General features: G+C 45.4%; 1 protein-coding gene across 1 annotated transcript in view; it reads left to right on the top strand.

Moving 5' to 3' along the window:
* The window catches only part of KIF20B (kinesin family member 20B), a 195,013-nt gene that overhangs the window by 49,049 nt on the left and 120,232 nt on the right, over positions 1–25,732 (top strand). Inside the window, exons 8-11 of the mRNA XM_069753484.1 lie at positions 7,546–7,776; positions 11,441–11,552; positions 22,210–22,281; positions 25,449–25,595. Coding sequence (XP_069609585.1) covers positions 7,546–7,776; positions 11,441–11,552; positions 22,210–22,281; positions 25,449–25,595 — 562 coding nt within the window. The remainder of the gene's footprint in view (positions 1–7,545; positions 7,777–11,440; positions 11,553–22,209; positions 22,282–25,448; positions 25,596–25,732) is intronic.

The raw sequence follows: 25,732 nt of genomic DNA, 5'->3' as shown, positions 1-25,732 counted from the left end.
ATGACATACAGGTGTATACTATATATAAGGGAGATGACAAACCTGTATATACTGAGGGGAAAATGAGAGGTGTAAGGGATAAAATGAGATGTGAGGGGAAAATGAGAGGCGTGATGGGAAAATAAGAGAAGTGAGGTGCTATAACTAACCACAGATATTTACTATGCCCAGGCAACGCCGGGCTCTTCAGCTAGTATATAATAATTATGACTCTGTCATTGTACTTTTCTCCTCTTCTTTCCAGAGATTACAAAATAACCCCTGAGTCTGGAAAAGGTTAGACAGTGAAATGGAAGGTATTTCTGTCAGCCACTGCCTAACCTGCTTAAAGGCTACAGTTTGGAGATATTCTCTCCTGTATATTATGCAATTTAGATCAGTATTAATTGCTGCTAAATTAGTTGATAATCATGTTGTGCTCCAAATCTGTCAACTTCATGAAACTGTGCCCGGGGTGGTAGCTGTGGGCACGTGTCAGTAGTCTGACAACATGGCATGTTCTTACAGAAAAGATGAGAGTACTGGGTGTGAGTGTATGCTGGCAGGATTGCTATTGGTACCTTCATCTTCAGGCCGGTCCCGTTCTACTCCTCACCAGGTCCATTAGACTTCAAGAGAAGGACCCCAGGCACATTCTTAAACACCAGTCACTCTTTACTTGACACACTTAAGCACACAAGGCAGCATGCTGTGCACTTCACAACTTCTTCTCATACAGACAGAGGTACATTCTTATCGGTTTCTGGCAACTGCCCTTTACATGTGGATGGTAAACAAGCAAAGCAAATGAGAGAAACTTCCATCTTCCCACTGAAGGGACACACAGGTCAATATGCTGCGCTGTGAGCCCTGCACTCTAAAGCAGTCTGAGGTTCCTTACAAGGGTCACTCCTAGAGCTTCTTCCCTCTCCTGTGTCCTCAGCTGGTCATCACCCTTCTCGGGGTCCCCCACGTCTGGCCAACACTGGACTCAGTGCATGATCTAACAAGTTTGTGTGAGCAGGCTCATAACCATACATTACATCTGCGGTCAGTCTGCAGAAAGTGAAAATCCCATATGGGGACAAGAAAAAAAAAAAAATATATGTATATATATATATTTTTTTTTTGTTTAAAAAAAACAAACTGTTAATATATAATATTTGGTATCGCTTCCACCAGAACGGCCCGAGCTATAAAACACTGCCACCAGTTAACGCCTTCAGTGAACACTGTAAACAAAAAATAAGGAGGCAAAAAACGATGCTTTCATTATTTGACCGAACAAAAAGTGAAATCAAATGCAATCAAAAAGAAGAATGTAAAAGAGAGGGGACCATCACGACATCCTATTCAGAGACATGCTATGTCCTTTGCATCCACCTTGGTGAAGACCTGTGGAGCAATGGTGAGACCCAACGGGAGGGCTTTAAACTGGAAATGTTTAACCGTATCCACCAGTGATACCGCCACCCTAAGGAACTGCTGGTGATTTGCATGTATAGGTATATGGTAGAATGCGTCCTTAAGTCCAATACTACCATAAAGCAATCTTTGAAGAGCAACTTTGACAACCTAACAGATTCCATCTTAAAGGGACGCGCCACCAGGAATTTGTTTAGACCTTTTAGATTAATAATGGTCCGAAAGTAACCCTTCCTTTTTTTTTTCAAAGAGGAAGAGGGGGGGGAGTAGAACCCCCTACCTCTTTCTGCCACAGGAACCTCCACCAAGACTTCCTTGTGCCATAGTTCCAGGACTTCTGATTCCAGGGCCTGCTGTTCCGCCGCTGAGGAACGAGTGGGAGTTATCATAAATTTGTCCTGAGGTATTGAACGGAACTCCAACCTTAGTCCTGAACTGATCAGATTATGGATCCATCTGCTATTTGATATTTTTGACCAGGCCGGTTAGAAGGCTGACAGTCATTGTGGTGGTTTCCTGTGATCGCTGGCGGAGCCAAATATGTATCCTCTACCTTTCCTTTTCCATCTGCTTTTATCCCTGGAAGACTTTCTACTGCTGAATCTTCTCCTGTGAAAGGAACGACTGTAGGAAGAGCCTAACAAGTTAGGATACTTCTTTTTATTGTCCCCCGCTTTTTCCAGGAGTTCGTCCAACATTGGTTTGAACAAGTGTTCCCCTTCACAAGGGATGGCGCAAAGCTTCGACCTGGCCTGGATGTCTCCCGGCCAACGCTTTAGCCATAAGCTCCTTCGGGCTGCATTAGAAAGTGACGCGGCTCTTGCGACTAACCTGACTGAGTCTGCCGAAGCGTCCAATAGAAAAGCTGCAGTTCCCTGCATCATGGGAAGAGTAGTCAGGATGCTTTCCCTGGATGCCTTGTCCTTTTATTTGTGACTAACTGGTCCAGCCAGACCTTTAAAGACCTGGCTGTACAGGTGGCTGCCACCGCCGGCCTGAGGGACCCCGCTGACACTTCCCAGGCACCTTTTTAGGAAGGTATGTTTTCTTATCTAGTGTGTTCTTTAGATTTCCCATGTCCTCAAATGGTAGCGAGGCTTTCCTAGATGCCTTGGTGACCGCCGCATCCAGCTTTCGGGGCTTTATCCCACGATGACGAGGCAGACTCCTCAAAAGGATACCTTCTTTTGACGGTCAGAGGTAAGGAGCCTTTCCTTTTTGGTCTCTTCTTTTCCCGTAGAATAAGAGAATTTTATCGTTCAGCAGAAAGGACCTGCGTGTTCTCTCATCCAGACCTCCAAACATTACATCCTGCATAGATTTCTCTGGCCGGGGCTTAACAATCCCCATGGTATTAACTGCTTTTACCAGCTTATTCACCCGGTCAACAGGGAAGGAGGAGCGGCTTAACCGGGCATCCGAAGAGGAAGCAGACGAGGCTGAGACAATCTCACCTGAGTCACGATCACTGTCCAACACTGGGGAGCTAGGCTTCTTTATTTTTTTCCTTATGGACACATTCCTGCGAAAGGGATCTTGCTGATTCCTTAACCTCTGCCCTAACGATCTCTCTCAGGCTAGACACTTCTGTCTCTTCTGCTACTGTCTGTTGAATGCATGGCTGGCACAGCCTTTTCCCATAGGAATCTGGCAGCAAGGCCCTGCATATTGCGCACTCCTTATGCTTGTCCTTAGTGGTACACTTCTTCCAGTAGCAGAAATTTGGGAGAGACATGGGGAAGACTACATCACAGAGCAAACTTTCATGAGGCTCAATTACAGTGAAGCGTAGCTGTATGGTACCGGGACATCTCTCAGCCGAATGATCCTCCTTAGAGGCTGGAGACTCATCCTGTCTGCTGGAACTTCTCTGACCATATCTTTTATCACTCATATGACCACCTCCTGCGCTGCTATGTGGCCATTGCTGGGTCACTCAAGTGGAGCTCCTCAGTGAGCTGCTGTTGTACAGGTGAATGCTTCTCCTGCGACTCCATGATTCCTTGCCAGGATTATGAGTCTGGAAGTACCTGGTTTTGTCCTGGCCTGTCTTAAATATCCTATGCCACTCCCCCAATCCGGTACCCCCGGACTACGGGGTCAGCAGGTCCTCCACGTGGCCTGCCAGGTGCTTCCTCGCCTGGGGTCTGCAGGCCGTGCCCCCGGCACGCCCACCGCCAGTGACACCCCCTTCCGATCCAATGCTCCAGACCCGCATGACGTCGTCTGGTGCCCCGCTCGTTTCCCCAGACTCTCCTGCCCACAGCTCCTGGAATCGCGTCACAAGGGGCGTACCCCAGCCACATCAGTGGACCGGGCCCCCCTGCCGGAGGTACAACAGCCGTGTGCCAGGACTGCTGCCCTGGAGCACACACCGCCGCCAGCCCCGGCATACTTACCTGCACCTGAGCATCGGACCACGGCCAAGCTTGTCATCCCAGCTGGACACTGCTTGCCTGCTACCGCTCACTAGCGTGAAGTCCCCCTGGACCCACTGTGGCGCATCCAGGGCATCGGAACGGCCAAGGCAGGGTATCCCCGCTGCCTGAGTCGACCGGCTGGGCCTAGGAATAACTTCTATCTTATGTCTGAAGAGGTTCACTCGTCAAGGACCGGAAGCCAACTGATGCGGGATAGAGGTGCCGCCCTTTTAGATCTGTAGGTTTCCCTCTCGTGGTGCCGTCATGGGAGATCAAATAAAATTGTTTAAATAATTGTGCTGATGTTAAAGGGAACCTGTCACCCCACCCCTCTCCCCCCCCCCCCCCCCCCCCGGCGCCCCCAGGCGGTTTTAACTAAAAGAGCCACCTTGTGCTGCACTAATGCTGCATTCTGTCAAGGTGGCTCTTTTTAGTTCGGGTCCCTGCCAACACTGAACTATTTGTTTTTAGAATTTACCTGCAGTTTGTCAGGGGGGCATGTCTTTTCCCCCAGACACAAATTCCACCCAGCCATCACTCAGGGCCTCCGGGCACTGCCTCCATTTCCTTCCTGAACGTCCCCAGCTCCTGCACTGTAAGTTTGTTTCGTTTTATTCTTTCTGGCGTGCGCAGTTTGCGCTGCCCTTCGACTCCCATCACATGATGGGAACTTACAATGCAAGCGCCGGGGATGTTCAGGAAGGAAATGGAGGTGGCGCATGGAGTCCCTGAGTGACGGCTGGGAAGCGTTTGTGTCGGGGAGAAAAGACATGCCCCCCTGACAAGCTGCAGGTATGAGGGGCAAATTCTTAAAACGATTATTTCAGCGTTGGCAGGGACTCCAACTAAAAGAGCCACCTTCACAGAATGCAGCATTAGTTCTGCACAAGGTGGCTCTTTAAGTTAAAACCGCCTGGGGAGGGGTGTGACAGGTTCCCTTTAAGTAGACATGTGGGAAAGGTTATTTATTAACTACTTTGTGTGATTTAATTGCATAAAATTTAAGTTTAATTGCAAAATTCCTAAAGTCATATCAAAGAGATTTAACCATTATCATGAAATACAAAATGTCAAAAGAAAATAGTTTTAGAATCAATGGGATTGGTTGATGCATTCCAGAGTTATTACCACATAAAGTGACACTGGTCAGGATTGTAAAATGTGGCCTGGTTCTGAAGGTGAAAACAGGGTTGGGGAGTGAAGGGGTTAAACCCAGTGTCTTAAGGGTAGGGGCTATGACAGCTTGACCACTTCCTTAGCCTAAATGTATGTTCCCACGTTCAGGAAAGTGTGCAGAATTTTCCTGAGCAAATCTGGACTACTTTTGCAGGAAATCCGCACGTGTATTTTTCATGTTTTTGTTTTTTTTTCTCCCCGAAGCTTTCCAATGTAATAACATAGCGGGAAATCCACAAAAGTAATGAACATGCTGCTTTTTTTTCCCGCGATGCGTTTTTATCATGGAAAAAACAGCAACATGTGCACAAAAATTGCGGAATGTACAGTTGTCATATATATTTGGACAGACAACATTTTTCTAATTTTGGTTTTGGACATTACCACAATGAATTTTAAACAAAACAATTCAGATGCAGTTGAAGTTCAGACTTTCAGCTTTCATTTGAGGGTATCCACTTTAAAATTGGATGAAGGGTTTAGGAGTTTCAGCTCCTTAACATGTGCCACCCTGTTTTTAAAGGGACCAAAAGTAATTTGACAATTGACTCCAAGGCTATTTCATGGACAGGTGTGGGCAATCCCTTCGTTATGTCATTCTCAATTAAGCAGATAAAAGGCCTGGAGTTGATTCCAGGTGTGGTGCTTGCATTTGGAAGGTTTTGCTGTGAAGTAAACATGCGGTCAAAGGAGCTCTCCATGCAGGTGAAACAAGCCATCCTTAAGCTGCGAAAACAGAAAAAACCCATCCAAGAAATTGCTACAATATTAGGAGTGTCAAAATCTACAGTTTTGTGCATCCTGAGAAAGAAAGAAAGCACTGGTGAACTCATCAATGCAAAAAGACCTGGGCGCCCACGGAAGACAACAGTGGTGGATGATCACAGAATAATCTCCATGGTGAAGAGAAACCCCTTCACAACAGCCAACCAAGTGAACAACACTCTCCAGGGGGTCGGCGTATCAATATCCAAATCTACCATAAAGAGAAGACTGCATGAAAGTAAATACAGAGGGTTCACTGCACGTTGCAAGCCACTCATAAGCATCAAGAATAAAAAGGCTAGACTGGACTTTGCTAAAAAAACATCATAAAAAGCCAGCACAGTTCTGGAAAAACATTCTTTGGACAGATGAAACCAAGATCAACCTCTACCAGAATGATGGAAAGAGAAAAGTATGGCGAAGGCGTGATACAGCTCATGATCCAAAGCATACCACATCATCTGTAAAACACGGCGGAGGCAGTGTGATGGCTTGGGCATGCATGGCTGCCGGTGGCACTGGGTCACTAGTGTTTATTGATGATGTGACACTGGACAGAAGCAGCCGAATGAATACTGAGGTATTCAGAGACATACTGTGTGCCCAGATCCAGCCAAATGCAGCCAAACTGATTGGTTGTCATTTCATACTGCAGATGGACAATGACCCAAAACATAAAGCCAAAGCAACCCAGGAGTTTATTAAAGCAAAGAAGTGGAATATTCTTGAATGGCCAAGTCAGTCACCTGATCTCAACCCAATTGAGCATGCATTTCACTTGTTAAAGACTAAACTTCAGACACAAAGGTCCACAAACAAACAGCAACCGAAAACCACAGCAGTGAAGGCCTGGCAGAGCATCAAAAAGGAGGAAACACAGCGTCTGGTGATGTCCATGAGTTCAAGACTTCAGGCAGTCATTGCCAACAGAGTTTTCAACCAAGTACTAGAAATGAACATTTTATTTACAATTATTTAATCTGTCCAATTACTTTTGGTCCCTTTAAAAACAGGGTGGCACATGTTAAGGAGCTGAAACTCCTAAACCCTTCATCCAATTTTAATGTGGATACCCTCAAATGAAAGCTGAAAGTCTGAACTTCAAATGCATCTGAATTGTTTTGTTTAAAATCCATTGTGGTAGTGTCTATAACCAAAATTAGAAAAATGTTGTCTCTGTCCAAATATGTATGGACTCAACTGTATTAAAAATGATAGGATGCTTAATGTAAGAGGTTTTTTTTAACCGTTTTTGCAGCGGAAAACCATCAAAAACGTGAAAAATACTCAACGTGTGCACACAGCCTTATACGGCAGACAACAAAACTGGAATAAATGCTGTGGAAAGTGAATGTGACCGCTTTTTTTTTTTTTTTTTTTTAAATCTGGTTTTGTATGAGGACCTACTTATATGGACAAAAAAAAGAAGCTGATGTATGCCTGTTTTAGCGTGTTCAGTCATACTCCTGATAAACAGCTCACTTGAGTGTGATGCTCTAGTTTCTGCAGAGCATATAATAGAACTAGCATTCTGTCCTGTTTATCAGGAAAGGAGCAGATACTTGTTGTAATATAGCGGAGAAGACTAGTTCCCATGCCCCCTTCCCCCTCCAGGTTCTGGAGGTTCTGGACAACACCAAAGATTACCAGCAGCACCGATAGTTTAAAACTGCTAAGACTTCAGTATTAAAATGATTCCTGGGTTACCCCTTTAAATGCCTAGTAAGGACCTGCTTCTTTATTCCTAAACGCTTATTCTTCTTTTATTCCACGACTGCAGGACTTTCCAACTCTTCCCGAGTCCTCTCTGAATTTGAAGAACGTGTAAAGCAATGTGAAGAGTTCAAGTTAGATGTCGATGGGTCTGTGAAATTCTCTGTCTGGGTTTCGTTTTGTGAGATCTACAATGAGTGTATTTATGATCTTCTGGATCCCGTGTCTGGTGATAAGTTTTATAAGAGAAAAACGTTAAAGCTTGCCCAGGATATAAAAGGATTTTCCTTTGTTAAAGGTGAGACCTTTTTATTTGTATTTTCCACTTCTTTTTTTTTTTTTTTACTTTTATAATAAAATACTTCAAAATGAACATGGCATGCCTTAACCGGATATGCATCAGATTGTTACCAGTATTAACAGATGTCCATTCAGCATACTCTTACAAATATTAATCATGTTGTACCTCGCATATATCCCTGTAACATCGAATATACTAATGCGTAACTATATTTAGAACACTGCGCTCTTCTGATCATTAGGACAATAAACTTATCAAATTTAAAATTCCAATGATTTAGATGTTAGAAATAGCAGAACACTCATTGGTTCCTTTGTAACAGGAATCTCATGTGTTTGGAGACTTTGAATCCATCAGGGTACATAATGTGAAATTGATTAAGTTAGAACATTGGAAGATAAGAACGTCCGAGGTGATTCACACCACTTCTCCCAAAATCTATTGAATTTTTGGTAGCATCCTCTCTTCCTATATATTATTCACTACATTTTTCCATTGATTGTCCGAATGTGCCCCCCCCCTCACCGCAACCCCATTCACCTTAATGCTATCCCTTTCCTGCCAAGGAACAAAGTCCCAGAGAAAAATTCTATCATAGTGTGACCAAATCTCTTCATCCACAATTCCCAACACACACCGTTTCGGCACAAAATCAAACGGTACCTCTGTTATTGTATTTTCCACTTTCCATAACTTTTGATTGTCTGGTTCTGCATTTTCCAATGTTTTCTCAGCCTACTTAGGTTTGAAATATGCGTAGGTTCAGCTATAATCAGTAATTGACTAGTTCAAGATGAGGATATTTACTCCTACTCTTAACCAGGGACAGTTTTATGGTAGTTTTGTACATGTAGTTTAAACAGCTGCTAATTTTTTTTTTTTCCCCCCCAATAATTGTATGACAATTGAATGGAATGCCCATAGATATAGGTAGAGAGAGATTTGTGTGTGTGTATATCATAATATACACGTATATGAAAAACACATATTAAAAAAAAATGTCATACATCTGAAAAAACTAAAATAAAGTCACTGGTAAAGTACTGGAAAGGAGACATGTATCACTGCTTCAATGACCTGTACCTGGGAAAACGCTCCAGCACACGAAGTACTGAGAGGGGTTAATCGGCCATGTTGAGGAACATGCTTTAGGCCGGTTTCACACGTCGGTGGCTCGGGTACGTGAGGTGACCGTTTCCTCACGTACCGGAGACACTGACTCACGTAGACACATTAAAATCAATGTGTCTCTGCACATGTCAGCGTGTTTTCACGGACTGTGTGTCCGTTTGAAAAACACGGAGACATGTCAGTGTTTAATGGGTCCGTGTGATACGTGCGCTCCCACAAAGTCAATGGGTCCGTGTAAACACGTACCGCACACGGATGCTGTCCGTGTGCCGACTGGGTACCACACGCACCTTGCAGGAGACAGCGCTAAAGTTAAGCGCTGTCCCCTGCTTTGGGTGCTGAATCCAGAATTCATTCCTTCTTCCCAGCAGAGTTCGCTGGAGAGAAGGAATGAAAAATCAGGGGGTTTTTTTTTGTGTGTGTTTAAAATAAAGTTCCCGGTCAGCTCCCGCCTCCCTCACCCTGTGTGCCCGCCCGCTGGCATTAAAATACTTACCCAGCTCCCTCGATGCTTCCTCTCAGCGTCGCTGCTTGTCCTGTATGAGCGGTCACGTGGTGCCGCACATTAGTGATGAATATGCGGCTCCACCTCCCATAGGGAGTTTTGTGTGGTGAGTTTTGCGCGTGGCGAGTTTTGAGCGGAGACTTTTGTTTTTCGACATTTATGTGGCGAGGTTGGTGTATGTGTGGTGAAATGTGTGCTGAGGGTGGTATATGTGTTCAAGCACGTGGTAGTGTGTGTCGTATTTTGTGTGTTCATATCCCCGTGTGTGGTGAGTATCACATGTCGGGGCCCCACCTTAGCAACTGTATGGTATATACTCTTTGGCGCCATCGCTCTCACTATTTAAGTCCCCCTTGTGCACATCTGGCAGCTGTCAATTTGCCTCCAACACTTTTCCTTTCACTTTTTCGCCATTATGTAGATAGGGGCAAAATTGTTGGTGAATTGGAAAGCGCGGGGTTAAAATTTCGCCTCACAACATAGCCTATGACGCTTTCGGGGTCCAGACATGTGAGTGTGCAAAACTTCGTGACTGTAGCTGTGACGGTGCAGATGCCAATCACACACACTCACTCTCTCTCACTCACACACACTCTCACTCACACACACACTCTCTCTCACTCACTCACACTCACACACACACTCTCACACTCTCACTCACACACTCTCACTCACACACTCTCTCACACTCTCACTCACACACTCTCACTCACACACTCTCACTCACACACACTCACTCACACACACTCTCACTCACACACACACTCACTCACACACACTCTCACTCACACACACTCTCACTCACACACACTCTCACTCACACACACTCTCACTCACACACACTCTCACTCACACACACTCTCACTCACACACACTCTCACTCACACACACTCTCACTCACACACACTCTCACTCACACACTCTCACTCACACACTCTCACTCACACACTCTCACTCACACACTCTCACTCACACACTCTCACTCACACACTCTCACTCACACACTCTCACTCACACACTCTCACTCACACACTCACTCACACACTCTCACTCACACACTCTCACTCACACACTCTCACTCACACACTCTCACTCACACACTCTCACTCACACTCTCTCACTCACACTCTCTCACTCACACTCTCTCACTCACACTCTCTCACACTCTCTCACACTCTCTCTCACACTCTCTCTCTCACACTCTCTCTCACACTCTCTCTCTCACACTCTCTCACACTCTCTCTCACACTCTCTCTCACACTCTCTCTCTCACTCTCTCTCTCACTCTCTCTCTCTCACACTCTCTCTCTCTCACTCTCTCTCTCTCACTCTCTCTCACACACTCTCTCACACACACTCTCACACACACCTTTTATATATTAGATTTTTGAGTGAAATGTACATTTTTTTTTTTTTTTTAGTCTCTAAATTTCTGACATGTCCGAATTTCCAAGCAATTATTTTTTTTGTGACAAAGAAAAATGGTAAAAAAAAAACAAAACTAAAAAAACTTTGCTTTCAGACCTCAAATAATGCAAATAAAGCCAGTTCATAATCATTTTAGAGACAAAAATACTAATGTTTTAACTCTGGAAGGGTTCAGAAATCAATCCATGATTTTTAATCACAGCATTCATGAGTCTTGGCATGCTTTCCACCAGTCACTGCTTCTGGCGCTAACAATTAAGCAGTTCTTCTTTGTTTGATGGCTTGTGACTATCCATCATCCTCTTGATTACATTCCAGAGGTTTTCAATGGGGTTCAGGTCTGGAGATTGGGCTGCACATGACAGGGTTTTGATGTGGTGGTCTCTCAATGTTTGCCAGAGATGGATGGGTGTGTGTATTTGTGTATATTTATGTGTCTGTGTGTGTTTGTATGTGTATTAAAAAATATACACATATATAATATACATATAATATACGTGTATATTATATAGATAATTTATGTAAATGCAGCTTAACCATTTTTTCTCTATTGTAATATATGTACAGCAATGTAACACAGCTCCTGTTTCAATCCAGATCTCCAGTGGATACAGGTGTCAGATGCGAGAGAGGCATGCAGGGTTCTTTCTCTGGGGAAAAAGTTCCAAAGTATCGCCTTCACAAAACTGAACAGTTCTTCGAGTAGAAGGTAAGCCATTTTCAAAACCATGGAGGAAGATGCAAAAGGGTCATTCCATGTCAAGTGAACCAATGATTTTTAATCCTTTTGAGATTTTGTTATTTGGTAATGGTGTCGGAGAATGCAAAATGTGAAGAAAAAAAAATTCTATATATTATTTTAATGGATTTTCAAAGTTGGGAAAAAGTGCGAATTTCGGTGTTGCCTGCCTTTACATTTCTCCTCATAACTCAGGCCAGAAAAAAGATAAACAAAATAAACACCGTTCTACTCAGAACTGTATAAGCTTTCACCAGATATGCCACAAGAGTATCTTGGTTAATATTTTACCCATGCACATGCAAAATTTTAAAATGCATTTCTTAAAACTTTTAATTTTAATAATTTCAAAAACTGGATTGTGCCTGCTATGCTTCTAGCCACATCTGTACCAAAATACAAGTTGGGATTGTGATGGGATCATATTTAAAAAAAAATAAAAAAAAATAAATAAATAAAACTTTTAGTGTCCATTCGAAAGTCTTGAATTCAGATCTGTTCAGCCTGTGGTGTAAAAGTGTGGGGTTTGTATTTACCAAATAATCCATGATTTTTAGATGTTACTGTTATTATGTTACAGCTTAGAAGCAATAGAGGACAGAGGAGAAAGCTTTGTTAGGGCTGCGAATGAGCAGGGGTAGACAGTGACTGCAGAGCAGATGACAAGCCGGCAGCTCGGGCCTCCAGAGGCCATATTCACACCAAATCTTAATACCCAGGCAACTGTTCAAATGGAGTGACAATAATATTCTTAACCCCTTTCTGACCTCGGATGGGATAGTGCGTCCGAGGTCAGAACCCCCGCTTTGATGTGGTCTCCGGCGGTGAGCCCTCATCAAAGTGGGGATATGTCGGCTGTTTTGTACAGCTGACATGTGCCCGCAATAGCAGCGGGAAGAATCACGAACCACCCGCCGCTATTAACTAGTTAAATGCCCCTGAAAGCGGCATTTAACTAGCGCTTCCGGCCATTGGGCCGGAAATGAGCGCAACGCCGACCCCCGTCAAGTGATCGGTGGTCAGCGATGCGTCGGCATGACAACCGGAGGTCTATTAAAGATCTCTATGGTTGTTTGTTCCGGATTGCTGTGAGCGCCACCCTGTGGTAGACGCTCATAGCAATGCAGTAAATCTACATAAGAGCAATCTGAGCAGAGCCAATCAGGCTATGCCAGCTTCTAGCCTCCCACGTAGGCTATAGAAGCATGGCAAAAGTAAGAAAAAAAAAAAAATAAATAGAAGAGTTTAAATCAACCCCCGTTCGCTCCATTCAAAATAAAATATAAAAAAACCAAACCTACACATATTTGGTATCGCCGCTTTAAGAATAGCCCGATCTATCAATAAAAAACGGCTAAACAGCGTAGCGCGGAAAAAATTTGAAACTCCAGAATTGGTCGCCTTGACATTGCATTAAAATGCAATAACGGGCGATTGAAAGAACAGATCTGCACAAAAGTGTTATCATTAAAAACGTCAGCTCGGCACGCAAAAAATAAGCCCTCACACAACCCAAGATAATGAAAAATGGAGACGCTACGGGTATTGGAAATTGCACAATTTTTTTTTTTCAGCAAAGAGTGCAATGTTTTTTTCTCTATCGCCTCATTGGGGGACACAGGAACCATGGGTGTATGCTGCTGCCACTAGGAGGCTGACACTATGCAAATAAAAAAGTTAGCTCCTCCTCTGCAGTGTACACCCCACCGACAGGAAGTAGGATATCCAGTTTAGCTTAGTGTCAGTAGGAGGTGGACACGGGTCTTTCATTAGACCCTTATCTACCTCAATGTGCGTCGTTTCTTTTCAGGTACCACGGAGGGATACAGGGTGGTCAGTCACACCTGTAGTCCCACAAAGAGACTATGAGTACGGCGTGTACTGCCACCCCGTATCCTCATATGTCTGGTCGGCAGGACCCCAGCCCCTAACACTGAAGCGTGCTGAGGTGATTCAGACCCGGGCCTGCCTCCGTCTCCCACCCACTTGCCCACCAGAGCCTGTCGGTTCGAGGAGACACGGACGTCCCACTATGCTGGATTATCGGACGTCCGATCTTGGATGGGGAGGTACTCTCTCTCTCTCTCCCCCCAGGTACAGAGATAAGAAGATCACAGAAGAAAGAAGATCGGGAAAGAAGAAAAAAAAAAAAAAAAATTCCTTTATTTTAATAGTGGGCCCCTTAATTCAGGTTACCTTTGCAGCAGTTTTAGGGCTTTCCTCAACACTTCCCCCGTGCTCCGGTGGTCATGGGATGTAATCTATTTCCCGGCCTCTTCCAGGCCTAGCTGCAGAGTGGGGCATCGGGGGTCTTTTCCCCTTTAATTTTGCGGGTATTTGGGGCTGCAGGCATTGTTTTGCAGCGTTTTTTCAATCCTCTGCGCCGCTCCCCCATCCTCCGGCGGTCACCAGCTCTAATTTAGGTCCCGGCTTCACTTGGGCCTAGCTGCAGGGCTGGCTCCGCCCCTCTTCTTCCTGCTTTTCGGGCGGGCTTTTTTCCCACCTAGCTCTTAGTCAGCTCCTTCCTGCCGGGACTTAGCTCCGCCCACGGCACTTGGCTCCGCCCCTGGTCCCGCGATTTAGCTCCGCCCCTTTTTCCTGTCTCAGAGCAGGCTTTTCAGCATGTGTCCCTGCAGTGTGCGCTTTTTCACTCCTGGACCTGGACACCCTCTTGTGACTGCCATTTTTCCTATTGATCCAGATTGTACTTGTTTCCTGTGGAGCCTTCTCTTCCTGGCACAGCAGCCCTACAGTCTGGAGCTGAATACAGGATGACTGCACCTACTGTGAGTAGCTGCTCTGCAGCCCGACACTCTCCTCGGCTCTCCTATTCCCTAATGTTCTGGCATCAGTTATTGGGTCTGCTCATCATGAACCCACCGGCCAGGAGTTCCTACCCTGGGTGAGACAGAGGCCCCTATCCCTGGGTGGGCTTTCCTTCTGTCTCGGTCTGTGGCGGACCTCACCAGGATGTCACGTCCCTGGTGTCCGTGCTTGACAGATTGTCCCTCCCAGCCCCCCGCAGTTGCCAGTGGGTCACAGGATTCTCCATCCGGCCTTTTCAACACAGGTCACAAGAGATCCAGACAGGAGCGAAATTCTGTCCTTTTCCCGATCCATCTCGCCCTCCGGTCTGGCACGGTGAGATCCCTCTTCCAGATCCTCCTCTCCCGAGTCAGACGGGCGTCCTCGGTCATGTTTTCAGAGGAAGATTCAGACTTTGTTTCACTACAGGCCTCTAGCATGAGTGATAGGGTGCAAAGCCTTATTATTGCAGTCAACCAGACCTTAGGCATCATGGATACATCTACGGAACCCGCAGAAAAGGCGGTTTCGTTTAGACGGTCAAAACCAACTTCCAAGGTCTTTGCTCTACACACTGAATTTGTTGTGGAACTTGCCAGGGGAAAGGTGAACCATACCAGATGCTTTCAGACAGGGAAGTGTCTCGGCATCCTATATCCCTTCTCCCCTGAGCTCATCGCTAACTGGACTGATTTCTCGGCAGCGGACTCGTCGGTCCCCAGACTGTCCGCCAACATGGTCCTTCGACTTTTCTAATGCAGCATCCCTCATGGATTCCAAGGATACAAGTATAGAATCGCTGGAAAAATCAGCCTTTTGAAGTGGCTGCTTCTGCTTTGTGCCTCGGCCATTGCCTCTACCTGGGTCTCAAGGACCACAGCTAGATGGACCAAACAGCCTTGTAAGGGTACCACGGCTGGACCTCTTCCGGGGGAGCTGGCCGACCTGACGTACCAGATTTCCTATGCAGGGAAATATTTGGTAGCTGTCTCCCTAGATGCGTGTCTTGTGCAGCTCAGGTATCCAGCAATATGGTGACCATCTGGCGGAATATTTGGCTCAAGACATGGCAGGTGGACTTGTTTTCAAAGAAGTCCCTTACCAGCCTCCCTTTCCAGGGGGCCCGTCTTTGACTACATGCTGGAACAAATTATTAAGGACGCAACGGGAGGCACGAGCGTCGCTGGCCTCCCCTGATATGGCAGTTCAGCTCCCTTTTTGTCCTTTCGCTGGTTCGTGGCGTCAGAATATTCCTCTGGCTAGCACAGACCGCGGTCTCGCCTGGCTAGAGAAAAGGCTTCCTTCAAGCCTACCCGTTCCTGGCGTTCCCTCAATTCCCATGGTAGGTCCACCAGGCCCAGACCTGGCAGATCTTCCTTGGCATAACTCGTGCTAAGGGCCCAGTGTTCCTCCCAGTTTGGGCGGGCGTCTGTTTTGTTTTTTTCTTTTTTGCAGGGATGTTTGGCTTGCCTCAGTCGAGGTCAGGGAGGTGGTATCCTCTGGATACAAGATGGGGTTCGCTTCGCGGCCCCGGAATCGCTTCTTCGAATCCCACCCTCTACAAGATCCTAATCTGATCCCAGGTTTCTTTGTGTCCATTGCCTTTCTTCTTTGTTCGGAGGTTATCGTTTCCATCTCAGTAGGAACGCTTCACAGGTTTCTATTCAAACCTGCTTGTAGTGCCGAAGAACAACGGCGCAGTTCGACCCATCTGGTTCCTAAGTTAGTGAACAAAAGGTTCTGCCTGCGGCATTTCAGGATGGAGTCCCTCTGTTCAGTATTGGCTTGCATGGAACCACAGGAATTCCTGTTCTCCATAGATATCCAAGAAGCCTATCTCGATGTTCTGATTTTCCCAGCACACCTGTGTCTCCTGCGTTTCGTGGTGCAGAAGAGTCATTTCTAGTTCATCGCCCTGACACTCGGTCTTGCGACCGCACCCAGTGTCTTCATAAAGATCATGGCTACATTTATGGCCATTTTGAGGATCACGGGCCTAGTGCTCATTCCGTACCTTGAAGACATCAAGGCTCCGCCCCCCTCTCAGGCCCAGGAGAGTGACAATCATCCGACTCCCTGTCCCGTTTCTGGTGGCTGGTCAGCAGAACAAAGTCTTGTCTTGTTCCGAGTCAGTGCCTCGTCTTCTAAGGCATGCTGTTCGACACCTGTCAGTTGAGGGTTTTTTGTTATTTTTTTCTTCTCAAGGAAAAACGGGCAATTCTCCAGGACGGAGTTTTCTGCAAGGCCCTCGGCTGCCTTCCTTCCGTTCAGCAATGAAGGTCCTGGGACGAATGGTGGCAGCATCGGAAGCGTTCCCTTTTGCGCTGTTCCACTTCAGTAGGCCATCCTTTCTCAGTGGGACAGGTTGGTGCTGTCTCTGGATCGTCCGATTCGGCCTTCCGTCCGATTCTAATGGTCTCTCAGCTGGTGGCTGTCATCCCCTCTCATTCCCCAGGTCCGGCCCTTCCTTCTCGCCCATGGCAGGTGGTGACGACGGTCGCCAGCCTTCCCGGCTGGGGCACGGTTTCCCACAATCCGTCAGTTAAAGGGGCGTTGGTCGGAGCAAGATTCCCCTCTGCCGATCGACATCCTTGAGATAGCGGCCATTCTTCTGTCCCTGAGTCACTGGGAAAAGGTTCTCAGAGGTCTGCCAGTCAGAATCCAGACGTCCAATGCCACGGCTGTGGCATATGTCAAACACCATGGAGGGAATCGGTCTCTTGGAAATGGCGGAGGTATCCAAGATCCTCTTCTGGGCAGAGGCGACGGTTCCGGCACTATCCGCAGTGCATATTCCCGGTGTTGGCAACTAGGCCGCGGTGTTTTTCTCTGCCACGAGGGCCTTTCGGCAGGAGAGTGGTCCCTGCATCGGGAGGTCTTTCTTCAAATTTGCCTTTGATGGGGATCTCCGGACGCGGATCTCTTGGTGTCGCGACTGCTTAGGAAGGTTCCACCGTTTATTTCCAGGTCCGCGACCCTCTTGTAGTGGAGACCGATGCTTTGGCCATTCCTGGGTCGCATTTTGTATTTGCCTATCTGTTTCCTCCCCTTCCCTTCTTCCCAGGCTGTTGAAGATCATTGCGGAGGGGGTGCCGGTCTTTCTGATCGCACCAGATTGGCCCAGAAGGTTCTGGTTCGCTGAGATCGCCAATCTCCTCGCGGACTTCCTCTGGAGGCCCCAGACAGGCCAGATCTTCTGTCCCAAGGACCGATCTGCCACCAGAGTTCTTGGTTGCTCAATTTAACATCTTGGCTGTTGAATCCTTCCATTTGGCCTTTTCTCAAGGCAGGACTTGATGCTGGCCTTGACCTTAGTCCTCTAAAGGGTCAGGTAGCAACGCTTTCCATTCTCTTTCTGAAGTCCCATTTCAGAAGTCCTTGACTTCCCGTTCTCAGGTCAGATATTTAGATCTGAGAGACCTCGGTGGTTGATACCTCTTAATGGCTAACTGAAAAGATGGTAGCAAATTGCAAACCTTCGAGACTTCTCAGGCCTCTTCATCAGGCATAGACTAATTCAATTCCAAATATTTTATCTACTGGCTATCACGGTACAAGGATATATATCCGTCCCGTTCTCAGGTCAGAACTTTTCTTCAAGGAGTGGTGCATGCAGCTCTCTTGTACCGGACTCTCGTGGATCCCAAGGAGCTTAATCTTGTTCTGGAGGCTGTGGGGTTCCCCCCCTTGAACCTCCCCATGAGGCCTCACTGTCTGTTCTGTCCTGCAAGGTGTCGTTTCTGGTGGCCATCACCTCCATTAGGCGCGTCTCGGAGTTGGTGGCTCTCTCCTGTCGCCCCATTTCTTGGTTCTTCACCAAGATAAGGTAGTTTACGGCCATCGTCGCCTTTTCTTCCCAGGGTGGTGTCCTCCTTGTTACTTCAATAAGATCGTCCTTCCCACCTTTTTGTTCTGCTCCGACCTATTCTCTGGAGCGTTCGCTGAACAGGCCAGACCTGGTCAGGGCGGTGAGGATCTATTTGTCTAGGACCACCTTCTTTAGGAAGACGGACCGTCTATTTGTCATTCCAGACGGTGCGCCAAGAGGCCTGCCAGCCTCCAAGGTTATGATTGTTCTCTGGATCAGACCTGCTATTCTGGAGGCTTACCAGGTCAGGAACAGAGTGACTCCTCCTGGGATTAAGACTCACTCTGCCCCGGGCAGTGGGGCCTCCTGGGCGGTACACCATGGGGCATCTGCCCTACAACTTTGCAAGGCAACCTGGTGTTCCATTCACTCATTTGCCAAATGTTATAAGCTCCATACCTACGCTTTGGCAGTTGCCAGCCTAGGCGGAAGGATCTTGCAGGCGGCAGTGGTAAGTTCTCCGACCTGAATGGAGTTTTTTTTCTGCTGTTCCCACCCCAGGGACTGCTTTGGGACATCCCATGGTTCCTGTGTCCCCCAATGAGGCGATAGAGAAAACAGGATTTTTGGTTGCTTACCGTAAAATCTGTTTCTCGGAGCCTTCATTGGGGGACACAGCACCCTCCCAAGTTGAACAGCTCTGTTTTATTGTGTTATATTGTCACAGTTTAACTTTCTATCTTTAACATGTTACTTCTCCTACTGCTTTTTTCACTAACTGAATATCCTACTTCCAGTCGGTGGGGTGTACACTGCAGAGGAGGAGCTAACTTTTTTATTTGCATAGTGTCAGCCTCCTAGTGGCAGCAGCATACACCCATGGTTCCTGTGTCCCCCAATGAAGGCTCCGAGAAACAGATTTTACGGTAAGCAACCAAAAATCCTGTTTTTTCTTTAGCACTTAGGCTGCCATCACACTATCAGTATTTGGTCAGTATTTTGCATCAGTATTTGTAAGCCAAAACCAGGAGTGGGTGATAAATACAGAAGTGGTGACCTGTTTCTATTATACTTTTTCTCTAATTGTTCCACTCCTGGTTTTGGCTTACAAATACTGACCAAATATTGATAGTGTGACGGCAGCCTTAGATAAAAAAATAACTTAAACATGTGTGGTGTCTATGAACTCGTAATGACCTGGAGAATGAAAACAGCAGGTCAGTTTCAGCATTTAGTGAAGCTAGCAAAAAAGCCAAACAAAAAACCAGCATGGGATTGCACTGTTTGTTTGTTTTTTTTGTTTTTTTTTTTTTGCAATTTCACCGCACTTGGAATTTTTGTCCTGTTTTCTAGTACACGACATGGTAAAACCAACTGTGTCGTTCAAAAGTACAACTTGTCCCGCAAAAAATAAGCCCTCACATGGCCATATTGATGGAAAAATTAAAAATGTTATTGCTCTGGGAAGGAGGGAGACTAAGGCCATGTTCACACAGTGCGTTTTTTACTGCGGAACCGCAGCGGTATTGCCGCTGCGGTTCCGCAGCAGTTTTCCATGCAGGGTACATAACAATGTAACCCTATGGAAAACAGTCACTGCTGTGCACATGGTCCGTAATTTCGTTTAAAAAGCCGCGCAGAATAGCTGCGGCAAAAAAGGAGCATGTCACTACTTTTTCCTGAACCGCAGCGGTTCTGCACCCATAGACCTCCATTGTGAGGTCAAAATCGCAGTAAAACCCGCAGATCAAAAATATATCTGCGGGTTTTACTGCGATTTGATGTGCAGAACCGCTGCAGCAGGAAGTGCGGGGGAGCGGGCGGAAGTGCGTGGGCGGAGTGTGGCTTCCCCCCCGTGCTCCGATGCCCCCCCCCCCCCGTGCTCCGATGCCCCCCCCCCCCCCCCCCCCCGTGCCCTAATCTCCCCCCCCTTATACTTACCCGGCGTCCCGGTGTCCGTCCGGCCGTCTTCTCCCTGGGCGCCGCCATCTTGCAAAATGGCGGGCGCATGCGCAGTGCGCCCGCCGAATCTGCCGGCCGGCAGATTCGCTCCAAAGTGCATTTTGATCACTGAGATAGGTTATATCTCAGTGATCAAAATAAAAAAATAGTAAATGACACCCCCCCCACTTTGTCACCCCCATTGGTAGGGACAATATAAAAATTAAGAATTTTTTATTTTTTTTTTTCACTAAGGTTAGAATAGGGGTAGGGTTAGGGGGTAGGGTTAGGGGGTAGGGTTAGGGGTAGGGTTAGGGTATTTTCAGCCATTTTAGCCCTAAAAAGCTTCCTAGGAAACACACAGTCTCTGCATAGAAAACTGCATAAAAAAAGATCAAAAAACGCATCAAAAAAGGACCAAAAAAAGGACCTGCGTTTTCTGCCAAGAGCTGCAGTTTTTTAAAAAAACTGTCCTGAAAAAAAAAGGATGGAAATCCTGAACGTGTGAACATACCCTAAAACGCAAAACCGAAAAAAGCTGAGGTCATGAAAGGGGTTAACATCCAGTTCATGTATTGTACAAACCAGGACTAAGAAGAGGAGGAGAGTTCGTGAAAACCTCGGTTACAGAAAGCCGAACCCATCACAGGGACTCAGCGATACCGCACTGTCATCCCATGTAGTGAAACAGAGATAAAAGCAAGGATTTTTTCATTCAGCAAAGACAGTGAAGTGCATGAAGTGGTAGAAGGCGGCACAAGATCAGCAATGGATGACATAACTGGCTATGTGACCTGTGAATATGATCGGTGCTGGTGGCGGCTACTGGACTCTCCAAAGATTGTGAAAATGAAGAAGTAGAAAGGACTTTTCTGCAGCTTCTGGTCCAGCGCCGTCCTTTGTGTATCCATGAAAACCAGACATTGTAAAAGTGAACAACAATCCGATATTCACTCAGGTGGAGCCGAGCACCATGACAGGCTGTACATACTCTGACAGAAAAGGAAATGGCCATTGCTAGCAAGCGTTTATGGACAAGATGACATTTCACCCACTAGAAGGGACACATTGGTGATAAAAGGCCAGTGTAAAAACCTACTATTGTTTGATTAGTTCATATTTTATAGAATAAGGATTTAACTACTGTACTATTCTTCTTAAACACTTCATAAATGACATGTTTAGTGATTATAATGCTAAAAAAATGTTACATGTATAAATAGGTAAAATAAATAAAAATATTGGTTCTTTTAATCTTGTTTTTAACATATAATTAGGATGAGACTGTATTTGGAAAATCACACTTGAGGATATGATCTCCTTTTTTCTTTTGGCTTGTATAATGCATTCAGTTTGAAAATGCTGAGCAAGTTGTGTTATGATTAAGATGTATTAATTCTGGCACTTCGGTATTTGTTTTTTTTTTTTTTGTTTCTTGTTGCATATAAATGTTGAATTCAATAAGATGTCATTTGAAAAGAAAAAAGGAAGAAACTCGCATAAAATCAAATGATTCAAGGCTTAAAAAAATTTGACAGGTCCCAAGTTGGATCCCTGTACAATTATAAACTGGAACACAAGTAACACACATGCATTTTTTTTCACAGTTTGAAAAAGTTTTTTCACAATTGCGCATCAAAATTTTGAATTTGATTTCGCCAAAATAAAATATAAAGAAACCATAGTCTTGTGACATATCAAATGAAAGCCGGGACAGTTCTGAGAAAAATTATGCCTCTCCCACCTCTTTATCTTAATTCTAGCTCGAGATATGATAAAAAATTTAAAGCCATACCAGGCCAAATCCGCGCTTTTTCAAAACTTTAGACGTCTAAAAAAAATTAACTGATGAAGAAAAAAAATTCAAACCTTTTTAATTTGTAATTAACTAAAGTTGTACTTTAGTAATATAATAAAAAAAAAATAAATCTAAAGACATCAAGTAAAACCATTCATATTTGTCTCATTTAATATGTAATGAGACCAAATCTATATGCATTAGTCCTCTGTTAGCTTGATATACTTGATAATGTCTGCTGTTCAATTAGTTTATTTATTTTTTTCCTCCTACAGTCACAGTATTTTTACAGTCCGTCTCCTAAAAATTGAAGATGCTGATGTTTCTCGTGTAGTAAAAGTCAGCGAGTAAGTGAAGAAATCTATATACATTTTGCTGTGTATATATGTGTGTGTATATATGTATATGTATGTGTGTGTGTATATATATATATATATATATATATATATATATATATATATATATATATATATATATATATACACACATATACATATACATTTTTCCCCTCGTTGCCATCATCTTAGATTCATCACCCTCTCATGGTCTTTTATCTTCCACTTTGTTACATGCTTAAAACCACCTGGAAACTTATATGAAGATGCATGAGCGTCACTATTAGGGCAGTCTCACATGTCCAGATAATTCCGGTACCGGAAAAATCGGTACCGGAATTATCCGTGTGCCGGTGTGTTTCTGTGGCACATCAGTGTGCCGCCCGTGTGCCCACTGGGTACCACACGCACCGTGCGGGAGACAGCGCTGGTGGGAGGGGGGTGGGCACATGGAGCTTTATTTTAAACACGATTATTCATATCTTCTCTACAGCAAACGCTGCTGCAGGAAAGATATGAATCGCGGCTTCAGCACCAGTGGGGGGGAAAGCGCTTACAGTAGCGCTGTCCCCTGCACGGCACAGCGCTTACAGTAGCGCTGTCCCCTGCACGGCACACGGACAACGTCCGTGTGCGGTATGTGTTTTACACGGACCCATTGACTTTAATGGGTCCGTGTAATCCGTGCGCTCCCACGAACACTGACATGTCTCCGTGTTTGGCACACGGAGACACGGTCTGCAAAAAATCAATGACCTCTGCACAGATGCATTGATTTAACTTTGTCAGTGGCTCCGGTACGTGAGGAAACTGTCACCCCCCCCGTACCGGAGCCACTGACGTGTGAAACCGGCCTTAGGCTGGGATCACACATACGCGAGATACGGCCGGGTCTCGCAGGTGAAAACCCAGCTCTGGCGCCGGCACTCCGGAGCGGAGCGTGCAGCTCCATGTATTGCTGTGCGGCTGCACGCTCCGCTCCGGAGTGCCGGCGCCAGAGCTGGGTTTTCACCTGTGAGACTTGGCCGTATCTCACGTATGTGTGATCCCGGCCTTAGTAATAGCCTAGAAATTTTAGCCACTTTCCCTATCAGACCGCAGCTGTCTGTATAGTATTTGCTGGTTATTTAATTATAGGGGGACCATAGTGTGTTTTTTTTTTTTTTTTTTTTTTTCCCCTTGCCTGATGTGACAGTGAGTGAACAATGAAGCTAAGGAGACTTGTCAGGACTTTGATTTTGAGCTGGGAAACTACTTCAGGGGACAGAGTCTCAGGAAGTTCTCTCACACCCAGAGCACGTAACACCTCATTGTATGTGAATTTAAAATTAAACGCTGGTTTCTTAAAAAGGTAGAAAGGGTCTATGGATTTAGCTTTTAAAGCTTTCTTTAAATTTGCTCCTGGATGGCTAGAATTGTATGTTTTCTAATTGCAGATCCATCTTTTGAAAGTGTTTCTAAATACTTAACCGTATTTTCCGGAGCATAAGATGACTGGGCGTATAAGACGACCCCCAACTTTTCCATTTAAAATATAGCGTTTGGGATATACTCGCCGTATAAGTCGTGGGTCGTTTTATACGGCGTGTGCAGAGCTCTGCGGTCGCCGCATCTGGTGCAGTCCCGGATGGTACCCAGGGTCTGGAGGAGAGGAGACTCCAGGCCCTGGGTGCCATATTCCTGTTAAAAAAAAAAAAAAAAAAAAAAAAAAAAAGTTTAAAATAAAAAATGGGGATATACTTACCTTCTGATGGCCCCTGGAGTCCTCCCGCCTCTCAACGGTGCACGCGGCGGCCTCCGTTCCCAGGGATGCTTTGCGCGAATCACCTGAGATGACGTCACGGTCACTGAGATGACGTCACAAAGGTCCTTCTCGCAAAGCATCCCTGGGAATGTAGCCGCTGCGTGCACCGCTGAGAGCCGGGAGGACTCCAGGGGCCATCAGAAGGTAAGTATATCCCTATTTTTTTTTATTTTAGTTCTCCTTTTTTCTTTTTTTTTACAGGAATATGGTACCCAGGGCCTGGAGGAGAGTCTTCTCTCCTCCAGTCCCTGGGTACCATCCGGAATCGCTCGCCGCACCATATGCGGCGACTGCAGATCTCCGCACCCGCCGTATAAGACGACCCACGACTTTTGAGAAGATTTTCAGGGGTTATAAAGTCGTCTTATACGCCGGAAAACATGGTATTTGAGAAACTTTAAAGGAGTTTACTGAATATGCTCAATAATAGAGACTGCTTGTAATCAAAAGTAAATTTACTTATGAAACACCCTCTCTGTTTTCGAATGGACTGATTTTTTTTTTTTAATTTATTTATTTATTTTTTTTACTTTTATAGTTTACTGCTTGTTGTGTTATTTGGTGCATAACAGCATTCATGTGACTGGGGACGGTACCATCTTGGAGGAGGAATTTTTTTTTAGTAAGATGGTGCTGCCGATGCATGCGCAGTAGTAGCGATCAGATCGCAGCTAGATACACCGATAGCAGCTACTGCACAGGCGGGCACTATTTTCAAATAGATTTTGTTTTGCTAGCTGAATAGCATCAAGAACATGTATTATTGTGACAGTAAACGAGATTATGCTGCAGAGCAGGTGCTACGGCTGGTACCTGCCTACAGAATGTTTTTTTTCTTTTTTAATTCTTTACAGATATTGATTATGCAAACTGGGGGGGCAGGTCAGTGAGGGATCAGTGACCTGTCAGCAGGCTGCATTTTGAATACCTAATCAGAGCAGCACCTGAAGACCCCCACAGGCCGCCCCTGATCACGGGCATATCATTAACGCAAAACTATAAATAAAGATTAAACAACAACCACAAGACGGATTTCATCAACCAAGGTATAATTGTAATCGGTATAACGGTGCCGACCTGACACTGTAGATTACAGTGCACCATCCTGCTGACAGGTTCCCTTTAAGCTTAAAATTGGTTCTGTCACTAAGGGGATAAAGTATATTTTCTGTGAAACACACTGGCTGCGGTCCTGCTCTAATTCATGATGGCCGTGGTTTGGACTGCATGATTAAGGTGACAGGTTCCCTTCAAATAACAGAGATGAAAATTATAAATAATGAAAACATGCAGACCATAACATTTTTTGTGATAAGTAATGGAAATAATTATTTTAATTCTAATCTTCCCCAAATTCATTTTTTTTCCCTCCTAGATTAACTCTGTGTGACTTGGCTGGTTCTGAAAGATGCACAAAAACTCAAAATGAAGGAGAAAGACTGAAGGAAAGTGGGAACATAAATACATCGCTACTCATCCTTGGCAAATGCATCAATGCACTGAAAAACAGCCAGCAGGCCAAGTAGGTTTATACCTCGACATCTGACTTTTCATGTTTGTGTTCTGATAGCAGTATATAATAGGTGCAAAGACGAGACGTATTGTAGACATTTGTACAGTACTATCAAACTAGTCCTTTTTACATTTATTATATAAAAA

The sequence above is a fragment of the Ranitomeya imitator genome, chromosome 2, assembly GCF_032444005.1.
Source record: "Ranitomeya imitator isolate aRanImi1 chromosome 2, aRanImi1.pri, whole genome shotgun sequence".
NCBI lineage: Eukaryota > Metazoa > Chordata > Amphibia > Anura > Dendrobatidae > Ranitomeya > Ranitomeya imitator.
Note: the sequence above shows the minus strand (reverse complement) of the source record. Positions and strands in the feature narration are given on the sequence as shown.